General features: G+C 33.7%; 4 protein-coding genes across 5 annotated transcripts; 2 read left to right on the top strand and 2 right to left on the bottom strand.

The window, feature by feature from the left end:
• The first annotated feature begins 3,060 nt into the window (after positions 1 to 3,060).
• Positions 3,061 to 6,086, top strand: LOC105802093 (protein SIEVE ELEMENT OCCLUSION B). The gene is made up of 7 exons (XM_012633545.2): positions 3,061 to 3,278; positions 3,387 to 3,491; positions 3,782 to 4,230; positions 4,327 to 4,436; positions 4,501 to 4,643; positions 4,723 to 5,202; positions 5,283 to 6,086. Exons 1-7 carry the CDS (start codon positions 3,075 to 3,077, stop codon positions 5,892 to 5,894), a joined length of 2,103 nt encoding a protein of 700 aa, XP_012488999.1. The 5' UTR covers positions 3,061 to 3,074; the 3' UTR covers positions 5,895 to 6,086.
• A 1,824-nt stretch (positions 6,087 to 7,910) lies between these two features.
• On the top strand, positions 7,911 to 15,615 carry LOC105802094 (zinc finger CCCH domain-containing protein 67). The gene is made up of 7 exons (XM_012633546.2): positions 7,911 to 7,982; positions 11,302 to 11,818; positions 12,114 to 12,179; positions 12,475 to 12,594; positions 12,757 to 13,038; positions 14,331 to 14,603; positions 15,126 to 15,615. The coding sequence occupies exons 1-7, from the start codon at positions 7,918 to 7,920 to the stop codon at positions 15,330 to 15,332; spliced, it is 1,530 nt and encodes a 509-aa protein (XP_012489000.1). The 5' UTR covers positions 7,911 to 7,917; the 3' UTR covers positions 15,333 to 15,615.
• A 1,551-nt stretch (positions 15,616 to 17,166) lies between these two features.
• LOC105801426 (dehydrodolichyl diphosphate synthase CPT3) lies at positions 17,167 to 18,105 on the bottom strand. Its single transcript, XM_012632726.2, has one exon. The coding sequence runs from the start codon at positions 18,088 to 18,090 to the stop codon at positions 17,242 to 17,244; it is 849 nt and encodes a 282-aa protein (XP_012488180.1). The 5' UTR covers positions 18,091 to 18,105; the 3' UTR covers positions 17,167 to 17,241.
• Positions 18,106 to 19,264: 1,159 nt separating this feature from the next.
• LOC105802095 (elongator complex protein 3) lies at positions 19,265 to 23,395 on the bottom strand. 2 transcript variants are annotated; one of them, XR_008191338.1, is made up of 9 exons: positions 22,875 to 23,395; positions 22,009 to 22,078; positions 21,716 to 21,888; positions 21,112 to 21,286; positions 20,603 to 20,769; positions 20,266 to 20,485; positions 19,997 to 20,169; positions 19,645 to 19,797; positions 19,265 to 19,507 (listed from the first exon to the last, which is right to left on the bottom strand). XR_008191338.1 is itself a non-coding variant. In XM_012633547.2 (9 exons), exons 1-9 carry the CDS (start codon positions 23,345 to 23,347, stop codon positions 19,349 to 19,351), a joined length of 1,695 nt encoding a protein of 564 aa, XP_012489001.1. In that variant the 5' UTR covers positions 23,348 to 23,392; the 3' UTR covers positions 19,265 to 19,348. The 2 variants fall into 2 exon arrangements, 1 of the variants encoding a protein (XP_012489001.1); XM_012633547.2 differs by having other exon boundaries at positions 20,065 to 20,169; positions 22,875 to 23,392.
• Between the last annotated feature and the right edge of the window lie 1,285 nt (positions 23,396 to 24,680).

The following is a 24,680-nucleotide window of genomic DNA, read 5'->3' as shown; positions in this document are numbered from 1 at the left end:
AAGCCTATCGTCAACTACCTTACCGAACTACAATACATCCAATTTTTAAAAAATCGATTGATTGTCGGATAGATAAAAACCTTAACAATGTTATGACTTTAGTACTCGTGTCATGATATTTTCATGCCGCCTGTGTTGGTTGCTATAATTAGTGATTACGATTCCTACGAAGTTTATAACTTGGGTTATTATGCTACAACCGTTTAATACCCAAAGTTTTACTGCCACTAGCATTAGCGTTGAGCCTTTCCTTTTTTCTTTTTCCAATAACATCAAGCATTTCCCCTTCCTGAATATATCTATACAGGACTGAAGTTATTCAAAAATCCTAAAACAAAATTTTAGTTATTTGAATTTGTAATTAACAAAAGAAAAAATTGGAACTATATAGCAAGCCAAAAAACTAACAACCCTAAAAACCCCCTCCACAATATTTATTAACACAAAATAATTTAAATTTCTTGTAATAACATATTATCTCTTCCCCATCTCACAAATATACAATGGCGAAATTAGAATTTTTTTTAAAGACGGAATTAAATTATATATTTTTACGTTAGTAAAAATATAATTTTATTATTTTAATAGTCTATATCTTTATAATTTTAAATGATTAAATCAAAATTTTATTTTTTAAGGAATCAAAGTGTACTTTTACTATTACTAATTTAAAATTTTATAAATTATAAAAAGACTTAAATGGATTTTGGGAACCGATCCCTACTAGCAGTCTTATATATACTTCCTTCGTGACAAACAAGATTTAATTTAAAGATACATTATTTTGTAATAACATATAATACCAAACAAATCTTAGATGTATGATTCTTTTCTCTGTTTTCTTTTGTTCCCCCTCTTTAGTAACCTTTTCTTCTTCTTCTTCTTAAGATTGAGTTTATTTTTGAAATTTTATATGGAAATTTTATATTATTAATGGTATCGGAAATTGGAATGCACAAATTTAAAATTTAAAAAAAAAGTTAAAAGAGAAACCAGAATTAGATGCCATAGTGGGACACTACTATTGACAATATATGTTTTTTACTGGTATTCTTTTGAACAATATAACACCGTTTTAGATCACATGGCATTAATTAATGATGCCAAACGCTTTAATGTTGTTATATATATAATCAAATAACTTAGGATGATATTAAAATTAAAATTTTATGAATCAATAACATTTTATCACATCATCAAATTTTAAAGATATAAATTTATTATACACTCATCCATAGAAATTTTATTTTATATGGACCCTTCCTATACACATAATTCATGTTCATTTCGAATTATTTAATAACATTTTCACGATTTTTTACATGTGATTAACACATAGTTTTGGTAAATTTTTTTACCCTAAACCCCAAATTCAAAACCATGAACTCTAAATCTAGAATCTCGAACTCTTAACTCAAAGCCTTAAACCCAAAATCCTAAGCTTGAACACCAAACCCGTAACCTCAAACCCTTGAACTCTAAACCAAGACATGAACCTTAACTTGTAACCCTAAACCCTTAAGCCCAAACTCGTAACCTTGAACCCTAAACCTGAATCGTGAATCCCGAATCTCAAACTCGAACCTGAATATTGAACCTTAATTCTCAAACCCAAACCCTGAACCTCGGGGTTCTGGGTTCATGGTAAAATAATTACCAAAATTATGTGTCAATGGTGTGGAAAAATTGCACAAAAAATACTAATTTTTTAAAAAATTGGTTGCAAAAAAATAAAAAAAATATTAACTTATGGAAAGAAAAACAAAATGATTAAAGTTCGTAAAAGAAAAAAAGGTGTTTGTTTATAATTTAAAAATTAATCATTACTTTGTTATCTTTAAAATTTGATGACGTAACATTATTTTATTAATGTATAAAAATAATCCTTTTAGGATTACCTAATATAATTTATTCCCATAAATAATACTTTCACTTAAAATAAGAAATAAAGTTGTCAAATAGTTTCTTTAAAAAAATGGTGTTAGAATTGTCGTTAATACACGACACCATGCAATTAATTAATGAAATCATCAACCAGTCTCCATGAACTTTTTGCTGCAGGGATTATATTAAATTACAAAAGTTTATCTTTAGCTTTAATCCGAAATAAGAAACTGTTTGAGCCTTGAGGATTAAGATATAGATGTGGAGGTGTTCATAGGCTCACGAGTAGCTCGGCTTTATGTAAGTTTAAAATTAAAATAAATATTATATAATTAAATTTAAATGAAAATATTTTTATTATTTGATTTTAATTTGAACAGACTTATAAGAATTGAGTCTATTAAATCGTTAAGTAATCTAACTCGAGAGGAAATTAAATGTTATTCGTTTTACTAGTTATATTTAGGGTTCATGAATATTGATTTCTAAAGTTTGAATTAACGTTATTTTATCCTCTCATTATATATGTTCTTTTTAAGAGGATGTCTAAAATTATCTATAGTCTTCAACCCATAAATAGGAGGATAATACGCACTTGAACACATATCCTCTTGTATTGACAATAATCCTCATGTCAATCAAGCTAAGACTAAATCGACCACTCCAACCACATTTAAATAACTCTTAATTGTAGTCAAAATTTCTTTTAAATTAATATTCAAAACTTTCAACTTATTATACTTGAGAACAAATAATTAAATTTAAAATTCAGCATTGAATCCAGCTATCTGTTAATAGAATAAACATATGGAACTCAAATAAATTCCAAATCTCTAATTTCAGTTTTAGCTCAAACCCATCTGGATTTGATTACACTCCCCTATTATTCACAAACGTTGATGCCTTCTGACTGGAAAGAGCAGGGTAGATCCCCATGCCACTGCCGCCGGCCTCTTTAATCTTTAGGCAGTGTTAGGGGCCAATCATGGCTACTACTGGCTAACATTTTCATTTTAAAAACAGAAGCCCTTTAGCTTTATCTAGAACTCGTCTAGCAAGCAAAGCAAGATACCCCAATTCAATGGGGACTTTATTCCATTACCCCCATCACTATATAACCCCAGCAAATGCTCCTTAAACAAACCACAAAATCACATTTTTAAAATAAATAAAAAACCATCCCTCCAAAGATGGCAACCCAAAGCTCACACTCACAGCAACTGATGAGAAGTGAGCGACGGATGTTCTCAGCATCGGATGACAGTGCAATGATGAAGCAAATTCAGTCCACTCATTCGCCCGATGGTCGTTTTCTCGATGTCAAACCCATTCTCCAAGTCATTGACAACGTTTTGCGCCATCTCACTCCTACCATTGATCATCATGCCCTAAATGTATAGTCTCAAGTTTTCCCACTTTTATTCGAAGTCATTAAACGTATAGTTTTTAATTGGTATTTCAATCTCTAACATATATATATATATATATATATATATATATAGGGTGGACAAGGGCACATGGATGCCATTGATGATAGCTCCGCAACTATGGATAGCAATGGCATGCTTGAAGCATTGGCTTTTCTTGTTCACAAGATCTCCTGCGAGGTAATTTGGCATTAAAGATACTTTAAATATATGAAAAAAACTTTAAAAAATATTACGCCAACTCTAAATTCTAAAAGTATCAACCTTTATTATATGTTCATTACAGTGCCCTTTTATGCAGTAATAAACATATACCTTCGCTGATTGTGACATGTATCCTTTTATGGCACTTTCTTTTCTTTTCCAAGGGTGATAAAACTTTCTTTTTTCTTTACATCTAAATTCCCGATGCCGTCGAATGTTTACCGAGGGATAATATTATATAATTGTATTGTAAATGTGTTTTGCAGATATCATGCAAGTGCTCGGGCGGAGGCGACGCTCATGCGACAACAATGGTGCTTCTCAACACGCTTTCAAGCTATTCATGGGACGCGAAAGTGGTGCTAACGTTAGCCGCTTTCGCCGTGAACTTCGGGGAATGTTGGCTGGTTCTTCAACTCTGCACTACGAACTCACTCGCCAAATCCGTGGCGCTACTTAAACAACTACCGGATATCTTAGAGTATTCCCACACACTGAAACCCCATTTCGATGCACTTCACAAACTCATCAAGGCAATGATGGAAGTAACCAAGTGCATCGTCGAGTTCACCGAGTTACCTTCTCAGTACATATCCAGCGACGTGCCGCCGCTGTCGATCGCAGTGGCTCATATCCCCACAGCTGCTTACTGGACTATCCGAAGCGTTGTGGCTTGTGCTGCGCAGATTACGAGCCTTGTTGGCATGAGATATGAGTGAGTTACACTCCATCTGCTTGTGTTTTCTCCATGTATATATCAGCCCAAAGTGATGACCTTACCTGTAATTGATTTTTTTCCGGTCACTTTAAGGTTCGTTACATCGACGTCGGAGGCATGGGAACTATCAAGCTTGGCCCATAAAGTCTGCAGCATCCATGAACACCTTCAAAAGATTTTGCATCTTTGTCATCAGCATATTGGTCAGTCCTTTACTTACTGAACTTACTGTGAGAAATGGTTTACAAAGATCATTTAATATTGCAGATGAGAAGAAGCAAACAGAAGCATATGAAGGCCTAAAGCACAGTTTCGGAACTCCTCAACTCGACAACTCCAAGATTCTCCTCAAAATTTTCTCACTCAGCAAGGAAGATCCTCACTCTCTCTTGGGTCCGGATAAGACCAAGGTTCGTTTTCAGACACCCCCATTTCATTATTTTCCACCCATCAAATCGGATATTTATATTAACAGTATCAATCAAACAGGTTCATATCGAGGTACTGAGAAGAAAGCATGTTTTGCTGCTGATTTCTGATCTCGATATCACCCACGAAGAGATTCAGGTTCTCGAATCCCTTTATAAATACGACCGAGTTGCTTCTGAGGTTAACTATGAGATCGTATGGCTCCCGATTGTAGACAGATCGGCTTGGAATGATAGCTATCAGCAAAAGTTTTTGAGTCTGCAATCGATGATGCCGTGGTATACTGTGAACCATCCTTCCATTATCGAACCGGCTGTTGTTAAGTACACCAGAGAAGTATGGAATTTCGTGAAGAAGCCGATCGTGGTAACGTTGGATCCACTAGGGAAAATGACATGCCCCAATGCACTCAACATGTTGTGGATATGGGGAAATACCGCCTTTCCTTTCACCACCGACAGAGAAGCAAGTCTCTGGAAAGCTGAGGCTTGGACTGTTGAATTGCTTGTCGATGGGCTTGAACCAAACTTATCTAACTGGGTACACATCCTTACCTATAATTATTATGTAAATGAGTTTATATTTATAAATGACTAATCTGAACTCGTTTGACTTTTCAGGTACGACAAGAGAAAGTGATTTGTTTGTATGGTGGAGAAGAAATGGAATGGATCGAAAGCTTCACTTCTGCAACAAAAAACGTTGCACAGTTTCTCGGCATTGGGTTAGAGATGGTTTATGTCGGAAAGAACAACGCCAAGGAACGGGTGAAAAAGATCACGGGTTTAATCAACGAAAGGCAGCTTAGTCACGCTTGGCAAGATGCCAATGTTTGGTTCTTCTGGAAACGATTGGAAAGCATGTTGTTCTCGAAAACACAACAAGGCAAGACCAACGAAATCGATGTTATAAAGCAAGAAGTGATGACCTTACTTGGATACGACGGCAGCGAACAAGGGTGGGCAGTGTTTTTTTCAGGGACCAATATGGTGAGAGCCAAAGGAGACAAAGTTTTAAACGCCATTCAAAGCTTCGAGCAATGGGAAGACATGGCACGAGTATCGGGTTTCATCTCGGCAATCCGTGGGCACTTGGAAGGGATCGCCGACGAGCATCACTGCACTCGGCTTATCCTTCCGGGAATCAGTGGGGGAATTGCGGAGACAGTGGTGTGTGCTGAGTGTGGACGTACCATGGAGATGTATTTCATGTACCGCTGCTGTGATGAATGAAAGCCGTTGGATTAAAATTGCTTAGAAAATCAGAATAAACAATTACTTTTGGGTTAATTTTACTTACTTTATGATTGGTATTTGTTGTTGAAGGCTTAGATTGCTGGTTTGATGTGTGCTTTTGGCTACTGCCATACATTTGTAACATTTACTTTGCCAAAATAATGAATATATTCCAAGTTTGTGTCTCCATTCAAGTTTTCTTTTTCCTAATATGTAACGTGGAAAAGAATTGTATGAAAAAGAACTACCACATCATCTTGTATCCCTTAATGATTATTCAATGTTCTTTTAGCTTAACCTTGAACCCTGTATCCTCAACCTTAAATTGTAGACTCTAACTCTAAATCTTAGACCCTAAATTTTAGACTTTAAATCTTGAACTCCAGATATGGACTCTAGATCTTAAACCTTAAACTTTAGGTCATAAATCTAAGATCACAAGCGTCTAGAGTTTAAAGTTCAGGTTAAAAAAAAAACTAAAAAAATGTGTCGATGACATGAAAAAAAATATTGAAATAACATTAAATAATTAATAAAAATACATAATAACGTGACGATTCTATTTTATACAATCCGGTACTCATTTCCTTCCAACATACCTTGAAAGTGTATTTAAATTTTATATTGCTTGTCTTATTTATGTGTCTCAGTGTCAGTAGGTTTAATCAAATCTTAATCCAATTATTGGATTGTATACCCAAAACAGTCAACGTAATTAGAACTAATGACAAAGCAAGGAACAAACTCTTTTTTCCCTCGTTTTCTTTTATGTGCCCCATGATAGTCATTAATCATCCTATACGTGTGTAGATATTTATCTCTATGTTTCTTGGCCGCATTCTTACATGTCGTTTTCATGATAATTTGAAACTTGTATATAATTTTTTTTGTAAAAATAGTATATATTAGTTATGAATTTTGTATTTAATTGGAAATTTAATTATTTATAAAATATTTATAATCTAAAGTAACATTGAAAAATTGAAACTCAAATCTAGTTATTATAATCCGCTTAAAAAACTAAAAATATTAACTGAATTGAATACCAAATTCAACCTATGGCATCGGAGCATAAAAGTGTAATATATATTGATATTATTAATTTAAAAATAATTCATGGTTGCTCTTCTCAATAATGTTATATTTAAGGTTTGAACATATATTCTTTATTTGATACAGTGTATTTTATCATTACACTTAACACTTGCTTACATTTTTAAGTTATTTTTTATTTTAAGGATATAGTTATTAATAAAAAATTTAAGCATAAAAAGTGATAAAATTTTATCTGGAGGTAAGAATTGATTGTGGAAGTTTAACTTTTGGAGTAAGTAATCTTGGTATCATTTCAATCAAAATGTAATTAGTTTTAGCGGGTAAAACAAAAATAAATAATTTTATATCTATACTACTATTTAACTTCCTAACTGAATTAGTTTCACCAACTCGGTTAGAAAATTATGAAAATATTTTTGCACAATTAAAATAAGTTTTATTATTTTAGGATATTTTAGTCTTTTTAATTTAACAATAATCAATAAAAATATACATATGATGAGATTTAAACCCACACCAATTGGATTGGTAAAATATTTAATTTACCACTCAACAGAGTTTTTGTAACAGCCCAATTTTGGGCCTAGTCGGAGCAGTGGTTTCGGGACCACAAATCTGACGAGAAAAATTTTATTTTTTATTATATTTTTATGGTCCACAATTTCACGGAATAATTTTGTAAAAATTTCGTTCAAAATTTTCGACGTTTGGGCACTCAATTTAGCCAAAAGAACTAAATTGTGATAAGTGTAAAAGTTGAGTTCTACATGTTAGAAGTATCCAATTGTTATGAAATTTTAAATTGGAGGTCCTTAAATGGTAATTAGACCATTGGTTAACTTATGGACAAAAATGGACATGAAATAGGTGAAATATAATTTTTTAAGTTAAGGGCATTTTGGTCATTTAGTAATTAAAAGAATTAAAAAAGGCCAAAATAGCCAAAAATTGGTTCATCTTCTCCATGGGCTGGCTGAATATGTCATGGAAGCCATGGCTAAGGTTTGGTTCAAGCTTTCAAGCTTTTTTGTAAGTCGTTCTTGCCCCGTTTTTAATGATTTTCATGTTTTTGAGATTCTTGTAACATGATCTACCAATTTCTACCATTTATTTGAGATATGATGAAGGTCTAGGTTTTGACCCATGTTAGAAGTTTGTGTATTTTGATGGTTAATGGTAGATTATACATGTTTTTTTATTAGAGAAACAACTTTTATTAAGTGATTTTCGGTGAAATTGCTTAACAAGATTAATTTGTAACAAGTTGTAAATTGTATGTAAGTGTATGAATTAATGAAAATCATGGACTGCTGTAGTTATGAAAATGATTCAGCTAGGCTTAAAAGGTAAGGAAATTGAATAAAAATTATTTTACTGAGCCTAGGGTAAAATTGTAATTTTACAAAAGTTTAAGGGCAAAATGTAATTTTTAAAGTATAATTTTGGATCAAATTGATTAATATGAGTGCTAAATAGGTTAAATGTGTTGTTAAAAGTGGTGAAAGGCTAGAAATTGATCTTGAAAATATGATAGTAAGTTTGTATGTAGATAATATATTGTTTTATTAATGCTTAAGCGTTTTGTTATTTTATTTAAAATATGTAGTATACGTGGAACAAATATTTGATACAAATTATGAATTAAGCTTGGTTAGAGAAGAACTGGTAAAATATTGAAAAGTAAGAATTTCCCGATTGAACTTCGGAATAGAAAAGATATGAATGATCGTAATTGGGTCACGTGTGGTACGGACTAAGTGCAGTCCACTACGTGTACCAGGCTGATAGGTCGCATATGTGGCACGAATTAAGTACAGGCTACTATGCGTACCGATATTCTAATAAGATACAAGGGTGGCACGGACTGTGTGCAGGCCACCAATATTCTGTTTTTACATAAAGGTGGTACAGACTGTATGTAGGCCACCGAGAAATCTACTTTTATTCCGATAAATTCATCGGGAAATTGACTAGGTGTAATTGAACGATGAATATGTATATGTGGAATTGAATTGAAGGTTGACTTGAAATTAGAAATGAGAAATTGGATTGCTTTGCATATAGTGATAAATTGAATGGATTGTATATGAATTGAAATGAACTATTGGAATGAGATGTGATAAATTCAATGGAATTGAGAAAGTGAAAAAGTGAAATTATGAAAGAATACATTTTACAACAAAACAGTTTAGACAGCAGCAGTTGTGTAACTTTGAAAAATTACCAAAAACGATGGAAATTGAATTAGAGAGTGAATAACGTATGAAATGAAAGCTGAATGAGCTTATTTTTACATAATAGAAACAGAGCAAGCAAAATAGTTATACATTTTGAGATATTTGAATTTTAGTGAGGCAGGGTCTGATTGATTTCGGAATCCTCTGGTCTGACTTTAGAAAATAATTAAAAATTGTACAAAAATAATTATAAGTTATAATTTATATGCTTAGAATCCTTAATGAGTCTATTTTCAAATGCGACAAACGAAAATATCATCCGAATTTTGTACAATAAGACAATTCATTTTTAGTGAAGAGATGTCAGAGATGTTAAGTAGTGAAACAAGGGTGATTTTAATGAATAAACTGTACTAATTGGCCAAGCCAAAAATTATGAAAATTTTATGGTAAGAAGATATGTGAGTCTAGTTCCGGGGAAAATTAACGAAACTTAATTTGGAGCTCTGTAGCTTCGGATAAAAATAATTTAGTGACTGTAACTTGACTAGACAGCTTGCTTGAAGTTGAATGAATAGTGAAATTATAGAGAATGCTATTTCTAAGAGTGTTATGTACACTAAGTGTGTGGAATGGAGAGGAGGAGGAGGAAAAAAATATATACGAATGATTCGTGTATAATTTTTCATATGCTCGTTTATAATCGATGGACGCCGAATTGAATAGTAAATTCGTATCGGTATTGAATTTATTAATAGCAATTGCTGAAATTTTGAATAATATGCTTAGTAATAAAAATAAGGTAAATATCGATATTGAATTGTTTGTGAGTTGAATGGGAATTATTATTGATATGATTTGAATTAAAAGAATTATTGTGGTATTGAAATGCAAATTGGATTGCGAAATTAATTTGAATTGTGAACACGAAGAGTTATGAATTGAATGGAATTGAAACAAAACATTGAATTATTATTGCTTGTGAATTAATCATTGATTATTCAAGGTTGAAATAATTTTATGGATAAATTGAGTATATGAATGAGTTTGTATCGAGTCTTATAGGCTCTATTTATTATGAATATAATTTTTCAATGATAGGTTGTAAAGAATTATAAAAGCACGTTAATAATTTAAAAAAGTTTTAATTTGGATGAAATTTTGTAACTCGGTTTAATACATATATAAGTGTATGTGTTTTAGTAATGCCTCGTACCCTATTCCGGCGTCGATTACGGGTAAGGGGTGTTACAGTTTTATTTCAATATTTTTTATATATTTTTATTTTAATATGCACACTTTATCATCTCAATTAGTTGTACATATTAATAATGTTGTTAATTAAACTTGTCACAAATTAATTCGACACTAACTCGTAATTAATGACAACACCATGATAAACAATTGTAAAGCATTTAGTATTGTTAATATGATGTATTTATGTGTTTAAATTTCATTTTACTCACAATTTAATCTAATTTTTTATTTTAATACCGTACATACTTCATGTGTTATTATGATTAATTAATTTTAAACCATATATTTTAATATTTATTATATTTTATTTTTAAACACATATTTATATTTTAAATCCGTAATTTTACACAAATACATGCACGGTAGGATTTCTAGTATTTAAAATTATTTTTGCTACTATTATAATTTTAATAGTTTTTACTTTTGATTTGAAATTCTTTTCACTTTTATAACACCAACCTCCATTAAAAGTTTTTTAGTGTTCAACAAATAGACTCTCTTTTTGTATTTTTACTCATATTTAAATGTGTTTTATTGTATTTATTGCATATTTATTAAACCATATCATATTAACGGTTTCTTAAAAGAAATTGAAAAAGAAGAAGTTAAATGAGTCCCTAGAACATAAAAAGTGTGTCGAGTTTCAGACAGAATAACAGTTAAAAGTACTTTTACAGAAAGGCCAAAAAAGTATACGTTACATACGACGGTCATTTACGTATGTTATAAAAACGTACGAATACGAGAGTAAATAAAATATTATTTTTAATTTTTAATATCTTTATTTTTCTTTCTTCTCTTCTTTGCCTTTTTGTTCACACTCTCTTTCTACTTCCATTTCCCGATAACAAAGCTTTGATCTTTTTCGTTCTTTCTCTCTTTCTTCGTTTCTCATTTTCTTCTGCTGAAATTAGGGTTTTGAAATGTGGATTTACAATGTCACAATCTGAAGAAGCTCCGATCTCCGATACGACTGCTCTCGCCGATTCCGCCCTTAACACTTTAGGGCATCTCTCTCCCGATTCGGATCCGACTCCGAATCCCGACGCCTCACCGACACCGTCTGATCTTAATCGCGCGGCTGAGGGAACCGGGCACGACGAAAGCAATCTCGAGCAGCAGTTGCAGGACCTCGATTTGAAGGAGGAGGTTGCGGCGGCGGTGGCGGCTGCTGAGACGAAAGATGATGGGGAGAGAAAAGGCGACAATGATTACAATGAAGCTGATGCTGGCGCTGCCGAGGAAAAAGAAGATGAGGAGGAGAAAAACGAGAACGAAAATGATGGTGAAAACGGGAAGAGGTTTGAAGGAGTGAGGTCACATTTTCCGGTGAGACCGGACGCTGAGAATTGCGCCTATTATATGAAAACTGGACTTTGCAAATTTGGATCTAATTGCAAGTTCAATCACCCTGTTCGAAGGAAGAACCAGGTCTTTTTTCTTACCTTATTATAACTTTCATTTTATTTTATTTTTTTTCATTTTATTTTTACATGTTCTAAGAACGTTCTTCCTTTGGCTGGATAGGAGCTTTTTTGGCTTCCTGTTGATTTCTTTTTATATTTGTTGCTATATTACTATGATATTTGTTATATATATATATATATTTATTTATTTATATTTCTTCTACTCTTTTTAAGATTGGCTTGTTTGCTACAGACGTGTACGTATTGATTTTGTGCTGACTTCTTTAATTCTGGGTATTTGGGATTTATGATGTTTGAAGGGCGATCAGGAAAATTTAAAGGAAAATGATGAATCAACAGAGAAACCAGGCCAGACAGAATGCAAGGTCAGTATTCTTTCAATGACTGAATTTGTGTAATTTTATAATTCTTTCAATGAAGCTTAGTATTCTTCTAGCATTTCAAGTTCTATATTTTGACATCTTTTATCGCTGCTTCTAGTACGTCTTGTTTTTAAGACTGGTTTACTTTTCTATGGCCCATTACATATCAATTAGTGTATTTTCAGTTGCTTCTGAAAATCATCTATATCTATTTTCATCTATTTATGTCTATAGGAAATGTGCATGGGCTGATAGTAACGTTTCTTTGGTGTTACAATTTTTGTCGAGATTTTTGCAGTACTACCTAAGAACTGGTGGATGTAAGTTTGGTAAGGCCTGTAGATACAACCACTCAAGGGCAAAATCTTCAACGGATCCAATTTTAGAACTTAACTTTCTGGGGCTGCCCATCCGACAGGTACCACTTCGTTAACTGTATTAATTGAGTTTAGCAAGACTCCTTAATTCGAGTGCTGATGCTCATTTGCATTTGTACTACGCTCAACCAAACCCTACGAGTTCTTTTCAGTGATTATTTGGAGTAGTCATTCTGGAAAGTTTCAAAGTTTTAATTCTACAGGGAGAGAAAGAGTGCCCCTATTACATGCGTAATGGGTCCTGCAAGTATGGAGCCAACTGCAGGTTTAATCATCCTGATCCTACAACTACTGGAGCTTGTGACCCACCTGCTGCATATGGTAATGGTGGATCTGTTTCATCACAAGCTGCATCACAAGTGAATATCGCATCCTGGTCATCGCCAAGGGCGTTAAATGAGACTGCTACTGCTACCTTTATGCCAATTATGTTTTCACCAACTCCGGGTGTTCCACCTCCAAATCCAGAATGGAATGGGTATCAGGTACTATAATTGCTTGAATGTGATTTATGTTAATATAATCTATAGCATCTATTAAGTTTATCTTAGGATACTATAGTGCATAGCATCTATCTAGTTTATCTTAGGATTACATGGTCCTCACCTTCCTCGTTCCTCAATCCTCCACTTTACATTTTAAATTTTTTCCTAGAATTTTCATCTTTCCTTACCTTGATGTTTCCAGGGTGTATATCCACTTACATATTCTTTAAGATGTAAAGATACTTGTGGATCTTGAACATTTAATTGCATGTAACAAAATGGATATTTGGTTTATGATGTCATGATCGCGTTGAGAAACAATAATAGTAATCTGCAATTCTTACTGGATACCACTGAAGACAACCATATTCAGATCATTAATGGAATATTTTCAATTCTTAAGATCAGATGGTTAAAACTAGTTTCCTTGGTATACTAACTTTTTTTTGAAAGCTACGGGTTTTATTAACAAGCATCCTAATTAGGAAGGTTATTATTTGAAATAATTTATTTTCGACTGCATTGGAATTCACAACATTAACCGTCAGGTACTGCATTAAATACAAAAGTAATACTATAAATAGTATTTTAACTAACTTTAAGAAGTGGCCATTCAGCACTCGTTAGCTAAACTCATTATATATGGCCGGCTTCAGAAGTTTTTGTTGAAACTTATGCCGCCTTTCCACCTTTCTCTAGATGAAGCCAGGTTAATTTGTGTCTCTAGATCCGAAACACTTGAACGTGTAGGCAGAGTCACATACAAGCTATGTATAAGAAATGACATGGGCACAAGTTGAAAAAGATTCCAATCTCATGCTAATTCACCTTAAAGACACTGTTATGTTCATTCTTTGGCTGAGTCGAGAATGTTGAGACTTGCACCAAAGAAAACTAAGTAGAATTGTGATGTTGGACGATAGATTGCTTTGTGTGGCTTTATCTAATGTTGCTTTTGCATGGAGAAGCGTTGGAAGGTAGTAGATGGATAAGATATACTAATTGCTCTGACAATCTATAGTGTTAATAGATGCCTGAAAATGGAGAACCAGATGTTTCCACATAATACTTTCTTTTTATGCTCCGTCCAATACATGTTTATTGCTTGGGTCACTATTTTACCCTATATTTATTTCACCGCATTAAATCATAAAGAAGCTCATGTTTAAAATGCCTGATAGGTATAAAAACCAGTTCTGCATATGATTTTCTCCCAGAAATTAGCTTGTGTATTGATAAATTATAACCAATATGTTTCTGCACAATGACTTAATCTTGTTTGCCTTATCAAGGCCACTATTTATCCCCCACCAGAAAGGATTTTGCATCCAACCCCAGCATATGTCATGAGCAGTCCCTCAACTGAAACCACTGTCTATACTCAAAATCAGCCACAGATGGTAGTTGATGAATTCCCAGTACGGCCTGGCCAACCCGAGTGCAGTTACTTCCTGAAAACTGGGGACTGTAAGTTTAAATCAAATTGCAAATATCATCATCCAAAAAATCGACTTGCAAAGCCGGCCCCATGTGCTCTCAGCGACAAGGGCTTGCCACTGAGACCTGTAAGTTTTTTGCTCCTTTAGGCTATGGTTTTTATCAAATATATATGAACCTGGTAGATGATTAAAGTTCTCTTATGCACACAAAAAATGAGAACAAAAGTAATTCATGCAAAAGAAAATGGTCCACAATTGTTCTTGCTCTTCATTTCTTTTTTCCACCTTAGATAGTGAAATGACTCCCTTCTTATCTTCTCGTATATCTTGAAACTTGTTTATAGAAAATCAATAGAAAATTGCATGTCTTAGAGATTGGTACTTGATTATTCAACTGGAAGCGATTAAAACTGGTGGTTCTATTAGGCAAATGATTTCTATAGAAATATAGCATCTGGGTTAGGTTCTGTTAGGCAAATGATTAAGACCAGAGTTTCTGTTCTCTTCGTCAGACTTGGATTAAACCTGACAATACAGTTCACTCTTTAATCATGTAGTTCTAGTTAATGGTTTTCTTTTTCGATGATAATATATTAAATTCTTGGAGTTGTGTCATCATCATGATAGACATTTGTTTTCGAAATCCAGGATCAAAGCATCTGCTCACACTACAGTCGCTACGGCATTTGCAAGTTCGGGCCAGCCTGTAAATTTGACCATTCAATGCAGGCAGCTCCTTCAACAACTGTATCTGAACTAGAGCAGCCTCCACCATTCAGCCATTCTGCACCATTAGAGCAAACCGGAATTGCCGGAAGTAATGGTACCGATACTGCAGTTCAGCAGCATGTGTAAAATTATTTTTCAGGAAAAAAGGCCACCCTAGCTCTTAGATCTCTCACATCAGTAAGGATTCTAAAATTTCCTTCTTTAAACTTGAAGACTAGTCAACTTTTCTTCACTTGTTCCATTGCCACAAGAGTTTTTAGGGGATGGTATTATATATACATATCACATATATGATATGGGTTGTCTTGGCAGTTGCTACAAAGCTCAAATTGAAATCAGGATATGTAAATTATCTCAGTTTCAAGTCATTTTAGGAACTAATACTAGTAAAATTTGGGATGTTGTTGTACTTCTTCCCCTCGAATATTGCACCTCGGGTCTGGTTGATTTCTTACATAGGTATCGTCGAGTTCGGGTTTGGTTTATTTCTGTCTTGAACCTGACCTGATTTGGTCATAAACTAAATCCAATTCTGATCTGACCTGACCAATTTTAGATTTATTTTTATAGTCCGATCCCGATCTAAATTACACACGTGCTAGATTGTTCTGGATTGACTGAATTAATTACTAGGAGAGTTGGTATGTTTAGGTCCATCTCCCTCGTCTCTTAAGCCTGCCCAGAGGAACATGGATTATTAATTAAAAGGAGAATAAATTTGTAGGAGAGACCATTCTATTCCAATTTGGCCCCTATTTACTTTTTCATAGGCCATCCGCTATTGCCATTATCAACCATCGCCTGCGCCTCCAAATTTAGATTAATGTATTGGAAGAAATATTTAATATTTTAACTCTATGATTATAAAATGTCAGTACGTTACACTCCAACACGCCAAATTTTAGGTTAATGTATTGGATAAAATGTCAGAGTACATCACATTTTAGCACACGTGTTTAATTTTTAAATATTGATATTTTGTAAATAAATAAATTTTAATAATATTAAAAAATTCAAATTACAATTGTATTTTTAACATACTATATAATTTTATTCCATGCAATCATTATTTAATACTAATAAAATTACTATTATTAAAGCATTTGTACGAATCATAAAAATTGATACATGCAAAATTGTTCAATTTTTATTTTATTTTCTTAATAGTCGATAAATTGACCATAATAATTTTAATAATATGTAATTAATATGCAATAAAATATATAAAGTAAAAATAAAAAATATATATCTTAAAAACTTTTTTTCAATGGTTACAATTGTAAAAATATTTTACCTCAACTTCTACTAACTTTTTACCTCAACTCATACTCCGATTATAATTATTTTAACTAATTTTTAACTAATAATTATAAATTAAATTATAATTAATATAATCATTTTTAAATGTACAATAATGATCACAAATTTTATTTTACATAAACAAAATTTATTTAATAATTCTAAATTAAATATTATAATTATTTTTAAATGTCATTTTAGAAATATGATGAAAAATAAAGGGTATTTACATCGATGCAAAAGTTTTTCAAACCCGTGTTCGGTTATATATATATATATAGAAGTAATAAGAAATCAAGAAAATAAAATATATATCGGGAGTGATTCACTTACATTGGTGTAAAATTAAAGTAGTTTTGCAACATTTTGTATATTTTACATGATTAATATTTTAATGATTCAATTGTTGGATTTACGATATAATTGTACTTGTCATGCATATAAAATTTCAAACCGAGCCAATATCTCTATCTTATCAATCTAAAATACTACATACTAACATTTATAGAATGGTTAAAAATTTTGTGTAAAACAAATAGTTAGAAATTTTAGTTTTACATCAAATTGAACATGAATGATAGAATGTGAAATTCAACAATTAAATCATTAAAATATTAATCATATAAGAATATACGAAAAAGTAATTTTACACCGGTGTAGGTGGATTATAATGGTATTTTAATTAAACTTGTTTAACCATGAAATATAGTAACAATTAATTCGCATTGTTTCCAAATTACAGTTCTTTTTCTTTCTTCTTCATCTCCAAGTGGTAGGTTTTATTCCTCTGAAAATTCAAGATTGCAAACACCAAATTCCATACACCAATCTCCGGCCAAAGTACCCACATGGAATGTAAATGACTCCGACTACTCTGCCACAACAAGAAATTGCTTAGCCGGTTCTCCCCTCCGGTCCGTATTATAATGTCGGGATCCGGTGCAACCGCCATATACATGTTCTTCTCAACCTTCATCAACTTTATCTCATTGTCGTCGTCGTTATCGAATTCCAGATCAATGCGTTTTTGCTCACAAGATTCTCGAACGGCATGCAAGATTTCGTCTCTAGAAGTGTAGGCAATACAAATCGTAAGCACCGATTTCGAATACGCAGCCGTAGCTTCCGTAAGTTCCATGGCGGAAGCCCTAAGCTCATTGCTCAAGAGCTCCAAATTCCCAGCGAAATGGACCCTAACGGCCAAACGTTTGACGAGGATATCCAAGAGATGGAATTTCTCCAACATGGAAGCCATAAGTGATTCAACTTCTTCTGGTTTCCGCTTGAAATTGTCGATGCTGAAGGCATAGGCAGTGATATATTTCACCCCAAGCTCTTGGCAGTACAATAACATAACCATGAGAGCCCAAAAGCCAGCATCATAACGGCCGCCGCCCCCGGCGGCTCCATCGTGTGAGAGCTTCTGCTTTTTAGCATATCGTCGATTTCCGTCCATGATGAAAGCAATGTGATTGGGGATTGGACCAACTCTAAGAACACCAAAGATGCATTTTCTGATAAAACTGCTGGCACTGCATAATATATTTCCTGCCATTTTCAAACTACTCATCACCTCTTTCTCCATTTACTTCCTATTGGAAAGACCGATATCAACCCTTAACTTATAATATGAATCTATATCTATATCTATATCTATATATAGAGAGAGTACATTTATATCCATAAATTTAAAAAAAAAATTATATATGGGGTAAACTATATCCAATGTCACTAAACTACTAGTAAGTTTACATTTTAGTTACTCAATTTCAAAAAGTTACAAAATAGTTATTAAATTATTCAAATATTTTTATTTAAGTCACTAGTTCATTATTTTTTAAAATAAAAAATCAGTTAGCGAGCTCCAAACGAAGATTCAATGATCGGTATGGTGGATTAATACATGTCAACAACTAACAGAACATACCTTCGATCCAAGTTGATCTGACGATTAATGTCAAAGATTGAAGAAAAAAAACTCAGATTCATAACATTCAAACTTGTTTCATGAAAAAAACTAAACTGTAGAGAAGCGGAAGAAGAGTTTTCGGTTTGTGTAGGCAATGCGAACAAATACGGCCATAAAGCAGCAATTTTAACAGTCCAGTGACAGCGACTTAAATGAAAATTTTCAAATAATCCAGTGACTATTTGAAAGCTGAGTGACTAAAACGTAAACTTTCTTATAATTTAATGACTTTGAATGTAATTTACCCTTGTATATAGACTTTTGAGTAAAAAAGGTAGAGTAGACCAATAGTGAGTTGAAGACAGATACAGTTAAAGCCACGCATTTTTTATGCCAAAGTTTATAAAATTCTTTCTTTTATGTCTTTATATTTGAATTCTCCGCATTTTGGCAATAAATTAAATCCGCGAAAGCTTTGCTTGTGATGTTGTGTGCTATGGATTTAACTGCCAATTTCTCAATAAAGCAGTAAGTGGAAGGAGAGTTTATTTGCCTCTCCATCCACACAAACCATGTGATTTGTTTGCTTAATTTGTGTATGTCTCCCCAAGATGTACTGTATAATATAAAATATATACTACACAAACATATTTAATAAACACGAATAAAAGTTTTAAAAAATAAAATAAAAACACTCCTTTCAAAGCAATTGGATATACGACTCGGACCGAATTTATATGACATGACCGATCAATAGAAAATACTACGACCCTCCACATATCATATTCTTTGAAAATCTGTAGAAATCTCCAACATCTTAAAAAAAAAATTGAAATAGAGCATACAAATATGGCTTCCTGCAGGCAAACAAATTGATGATTTATATATGTCCCAAGAATTTTACACTAGTTCTTTAATCACAAAACTAGCCTCGTTAAACAAGATATTTCACCATGTAAGGCCCTTCAAGCTCATAGCCTAACTTCCTATAGTAATGCCGGGTTCCTACCCCAGATATAACAGCTATTTTTGTTGATCTATGCTCTCTGCTCGCAATCCGCTCTGCTTCTTCCATCAAGAGTGTACCATAACCCTGCAAAGACAGAAAAACGCACGTGTGCAGGGGGTGGGTGCAGAGTTAGCCAATGGTTGCTTGATGACCTGGATAAAGACGAGCCTGGACATTTTTCTGGATAAAGATGACCTGAATACTAAAGATTTTATCATTACCTGGTGTTGGAGTTTGTCAGCATCCCTGCCATGAACCGGAACAGCAGTTCCATACACGTGAAGTTCACGGACAATAGAACATTTCCCCATTAGTTCAGGGCAAGTAGTGTTCCGGCCACATTTTCGCAGCCGCAACAACCCAACAAGAATATCCTGTGTTCAAATCAAGAAGGCATATTAGGTTTTAGCACAGAACCAGCTATGGTACAAGACATTGTATCAAGATGCATAAGCATTATTGAGATCAATGGAGACAGTTTAAAGTTAGATATATGATATAAATTTTCTACAATAACAAGGGAAAGACCCTGCAATTTGGCCAGTGACAAGAGGATATGAAATGGTTATTCACATGTGACAGACAGCTGTAGACAGAGTGACCGCCCACACCCCAATACAAAGAAAGGGTCCTTGCAGTACCTGGCGCGTATCTTCATACGACAAAAATGTTTCCCAACCTTCATTTGCAGTATAATCACGTCGAACAAGCTCAACTTTTTCAGGTCTAATTTTATGGTGAATGTCCTGTATCCATATAAACACAAACATTACATTTTTCAAAAGGTTAATGTGCTTTTCAGCATTAACAGTTTCCTGAGGCGCAACATTGTGTCTTCTCACCTGGATACCAGCTTCACGTGTTCGAACATCTCGACACTTCAAGCCCAAGTCATCCATACGCGCTAAGGCTAGTTCACGAAGATTTCCTTTCTCAACCCCTGAAGTAACCAGAGGCATAGGAATATCACGCTGAACCCTATAAACACGTGTCCAAGGAGGTACCATGGCCAAGATCCTCGCCACAATGTCAACAAGCTGCTCAGGTGGGTAGTTTCTATACCTGAAAAAGTAAATTACTACAGTTACAGCTTCCTGCTAAACCAGAAAAGGAACCTGATATCCAAAGAAAAATAATGGCCAATAGAATTCTCTAACAATAAATTACAGATAGCTATACCTGCCAGTTTTCCAGAGCTCATAGAGGCCAGTTCCACGAATTACAAGGGTGGGATAAATTTTAAGCCCATCGGCTCGAAATAAAGGGCTCTCAAAGAACTCCTTAAAACTTTCCAAGTCTCTCTCAACACCAACATTAGGAAGATCAGGCATCATATGAGCAACAACCTCCAGAAAAGCAATGGAAAAGTTCATCAAGAAGTGGATAAAATTAAAAGAACCTAAATATATAAAATGCAAAAACTGATAATTAAGCCGCATAATCCATTGCATGAAAAATGATTTCAGTCAATTTGGCATACGGTTAGTGCTAGACAACACTGTTCAGCATTCAACAAATCTTTTGGTAATGGCTGAACTACATGTTGAAAGGCAAAAGACAGGAGAGAGGACAATGAAGACCAAGTGGAGAAAAGGGGATTCATTTGTACTATATAGAGATAACTAGAGGAAAGGTATTTGTCTTCTTAAACTAAGAGAATAGTATGTAGGGTTTGGTGTTTAAGATACCTTAAAACCAGCATCTTTCGCCAAGCAAAAACAATCAGCTACTGCAGCAACAGTGTGTCCTCTATTAGTGTCACGAGCGACATCCTCATATGTGCTTTGAACTCCAATCTCCAATCGTGTACAACCATAAGAAAGCATTTGGCGCAAATGAGGGCCGAGACAATAGTCTGGCCTACTGCAGATTAGAATCAGAAGAAGTGAACCTTTTTCTTTTTATTGAAGAAGTCAACCTTAAATTAATCATGAAATGTGTATTATGACAAAGGAGATAAGTCAAAATCAAACAAATTTATATTACATATTTCTGAAATAGAAAACTGCAGTAAAAGCATATTTTCAACTAGCCATGCTATTATTACACGACTTTTTTCATCCCTGCCTGGTTTTATGCAACAGCATAGCAAGTGATGCCAGCAACCCCATTTCTTGAAATTAATTTCTTTTTTTTTTTTAAGAAAATAAATGCATGGATACTGATAAATGTCTATATTCATTTTTGAGTCCCAATCACTAGAAAATAAATTAAAACTGACAATTCTTTAAATATTAATTCCAGTAATAGCATGGGAAAAACACATGCGTAGGCAACTGCATGATAACTTACGTTTCAATTGTCATTCCAATGCACTTCACTGCACTATGTTCAGAGTAGGCAACTGCCTCTTCAACATTGGCAGAAGTGTGTCCGGATAAAGCATCATGAAGATTCCTAATAAAATAATCTCGGTAATCTGCAGGCAGTGACATGAAAGTACCACCCATCAAGATGAATTCAACCTGCAACTCGAATAACCTTACTGTTAAGAGCACCAAAGGTCAACTTCTAAGTTCTAATTATTTGATAGAACTCAATGCCTTAAAACAAAAGCAAATACTTTATATAGAGAAGATAAAAACCTTGTCGACACTGTGACCCAATCGCTTCAGCTGATCTATACGGCTTCTCGCCTGGACATATGGATTATACCTGGAATCATTATAGATCACGTTTTCCTCAGAACTTAATCCAGCAGAACTGAACAAATGCAAGACTCTCTTCTCTCTCTCTCATTGTCAACGATCATGAAGCATAACTACTGCAATATTTGGCATGACATTTGGATTCTCAAAAGCCGGTTCGAGCAACAACCAAAATGCCAGTATAATTTGAGGTAAAATAAACGAGTGCTTTTTCACCCCTAGTGGTGTAAACAAGACACTTATAATTGCAAGTTATTCGGGTTTGATCTAAAATAACTCAAACTTGGGCTCAACCCTCATCAAGTTGAGCTCAAGCAGCTCGATCTATCAAGTGAGCTGAATTGAGTATCTTAGTGCTTGATTGAAGTAATTTACAAGCCTAATCAAGCTTCTTATTTCTAATTAGCATTGAAAATTTTCAATTAGAGCTCAAACACAAACAATCAAACTTAAATTCAAGTATAGAATTGAGTTCATTTTACTAGGTAAACAGCTTAATCAAACAAGCTCAAGCTTTAAAACTAAAACTTGAACAAGCTTGAGGCAAGCTTCAAGCTTCTCACAGCTTGATCTCAACTCGGTTCGATTACACCCGCATTCACCCCCAGCATTCCAACACAACCTAAGGCTAACAGACAGCTCCTATTGATTTCAATGAACAAAAATGAGTTCACAAGATTCAAAATTTAACTAAAAAGTCATATTTGAAAAGTTCCTGTATCAAAACAGATGCAACGAGTTCAAAACATCAAAATAAGCTAATTAATTAATCCAAAAAGGAAAAAGCAAGGGAAAAAGGTTACCTGGCTCGAATTGCTCGCATGCTAGTTGGCTCATATCCAGTATACGACTGAGTACTATACTCAAAATCCGAATCCGGTCCACCGGGGCAATATACACAAATGTTACCCGTAGTGGCAATATGCGGGCACCGATGCGGCTTCGACATAACCGCCACGACTGCGATTCCGGAAGCGGTTCGGACTGGTTTGGCTCGGAGTTTTGGAAGCAGGGACTCACGGTCTGACTCAGGAAGTGCCGCGATCATCTCCACAAGCTTCGGGGCACGTGCGAGCCCATATTTTCGACATGCGGCGGATTTGATCGCGTTGAGGTCCACCGTTTGGTTCTTCCGTGACAGTTCCACCATGGAGTTCACAATTTCGGCGATAGCTCGAACTCGGGCCTCTTCTTCCGTTAATCCATGAGCTTGAAACCCGCCCCGACCGGGGCGCGGGAGCTTTTTCGGGTCCGGAGCTATGACGGCGGTCGCCATTGCACTGTAAATAGAGAAAAAGAAGAAAGTTGCCAATACAATGCGAAGTAGAGGAAGGGATAGAAGTAACTCTAATACACACTAAAACGACGTCGCAGCTAATAGCCATTCTAAAACGTTGTCGTGTATAAAATGTGAGTTCAGTTCAGTTCTCTTTTCTTTATTTTTTGTTCGAAGTTAAGTTCAGTTCGAAAGCCCATTTGGCAAAACAGCTAAACCCTAGTACTACCCCAATACTTGAAAAAAATGAAAAAACAAATTTATTATTATTTCAAAGTAGAAGTCTGTTTATATGTATTCTTTTCATCCGGTTTTTGCTATTGGAGAAAAGATGAAGTTGGTGTTTTATACAAAAACAGATTGCCTATTTTCTACGTATATGGATTTTGATGCTTATTTCTAATAACTTTGGTTAAGAAAAAAATACATAATCCTATATTTTTATTAATAATATCCACTTATTTATTAATAAGTGATTAAGTGTAATGGTAACGTAAATTACACTCTCAATAAAATAATATAAATTTAATTTTTAAAATAACATTATTAAAGTAATAGCCATAAACCTTAAACATGAATTGTAATTTACATAAAAGGATTTATATTGCATGTCAATTTTGTGAACTTTTCATATTTGAATTTACAACCTACAATATATCATATTGGATTGCATGACCTGATTGGGTTTAGCTTTAGGTTAATATTTGCCTCGACATTGTTATTATTTTTCTACTATTTTATTATCTCATGTCATAAATTAGATTCTGAATTAAATTTCTTACGTATAATTTTTATCTCATTTTGATATATAAATTATTATTTATTTATAGTTTTCATTTAAAATCTAACGAAAGATTAGTGACACATTCAATCGATGAGAACACGTCACATGATATTCTTTTATACATGAAATTGATGATGTGTCATCCATTAAAATTATAAAAAAAAAAGTAAATAAAATGTCTAACAAATATGTGTGTGTGAAATTATAAACACTTATTAAATTCAAATATTTTTAAAAAAATCATTATATAAACTATATAAAATAATCACCTCTGAAACCAACTTCACGTATTATTCCTAAACATCACGTCATTGAATGAACTTCCACCACGAATTACCTTCGTTAGAGGTACTTATGGTCCCACAATTATGATAGGGTTGATTGTTAATCCATCCTATAGTGTCACATCACTAAATTACAAGGTCATATTACCACATCTATTAATAGACAATGTGACATTGTCACTAGCACAATGCTTACACACGATGTTTCCAACACTCGATGTATAAACTCTCACACCTGAGTAGTAAGACAATGACACAATATTTA

Source organism: Gossypium raimondii, chromosome 11 (genome assembly GCF_025698545.1).
Source record: "Gossypium raimondii isolate GPD5lz chromosome 11, ASM2569854v1, whole genome shotgun sequence".
Classification (NCBI taxonomy): domain Eukaryota; kingdom Viridiplantae; phylum Streptophyta; class Magnoliopsida; order Malvales; family Malvaceae; genus Gossypium; species Gossypium raimondii.
Note: the sequence above shows the minus strand (reverse complement) of the source record. Positions and strands in the feature narration are given on the sequence as shown.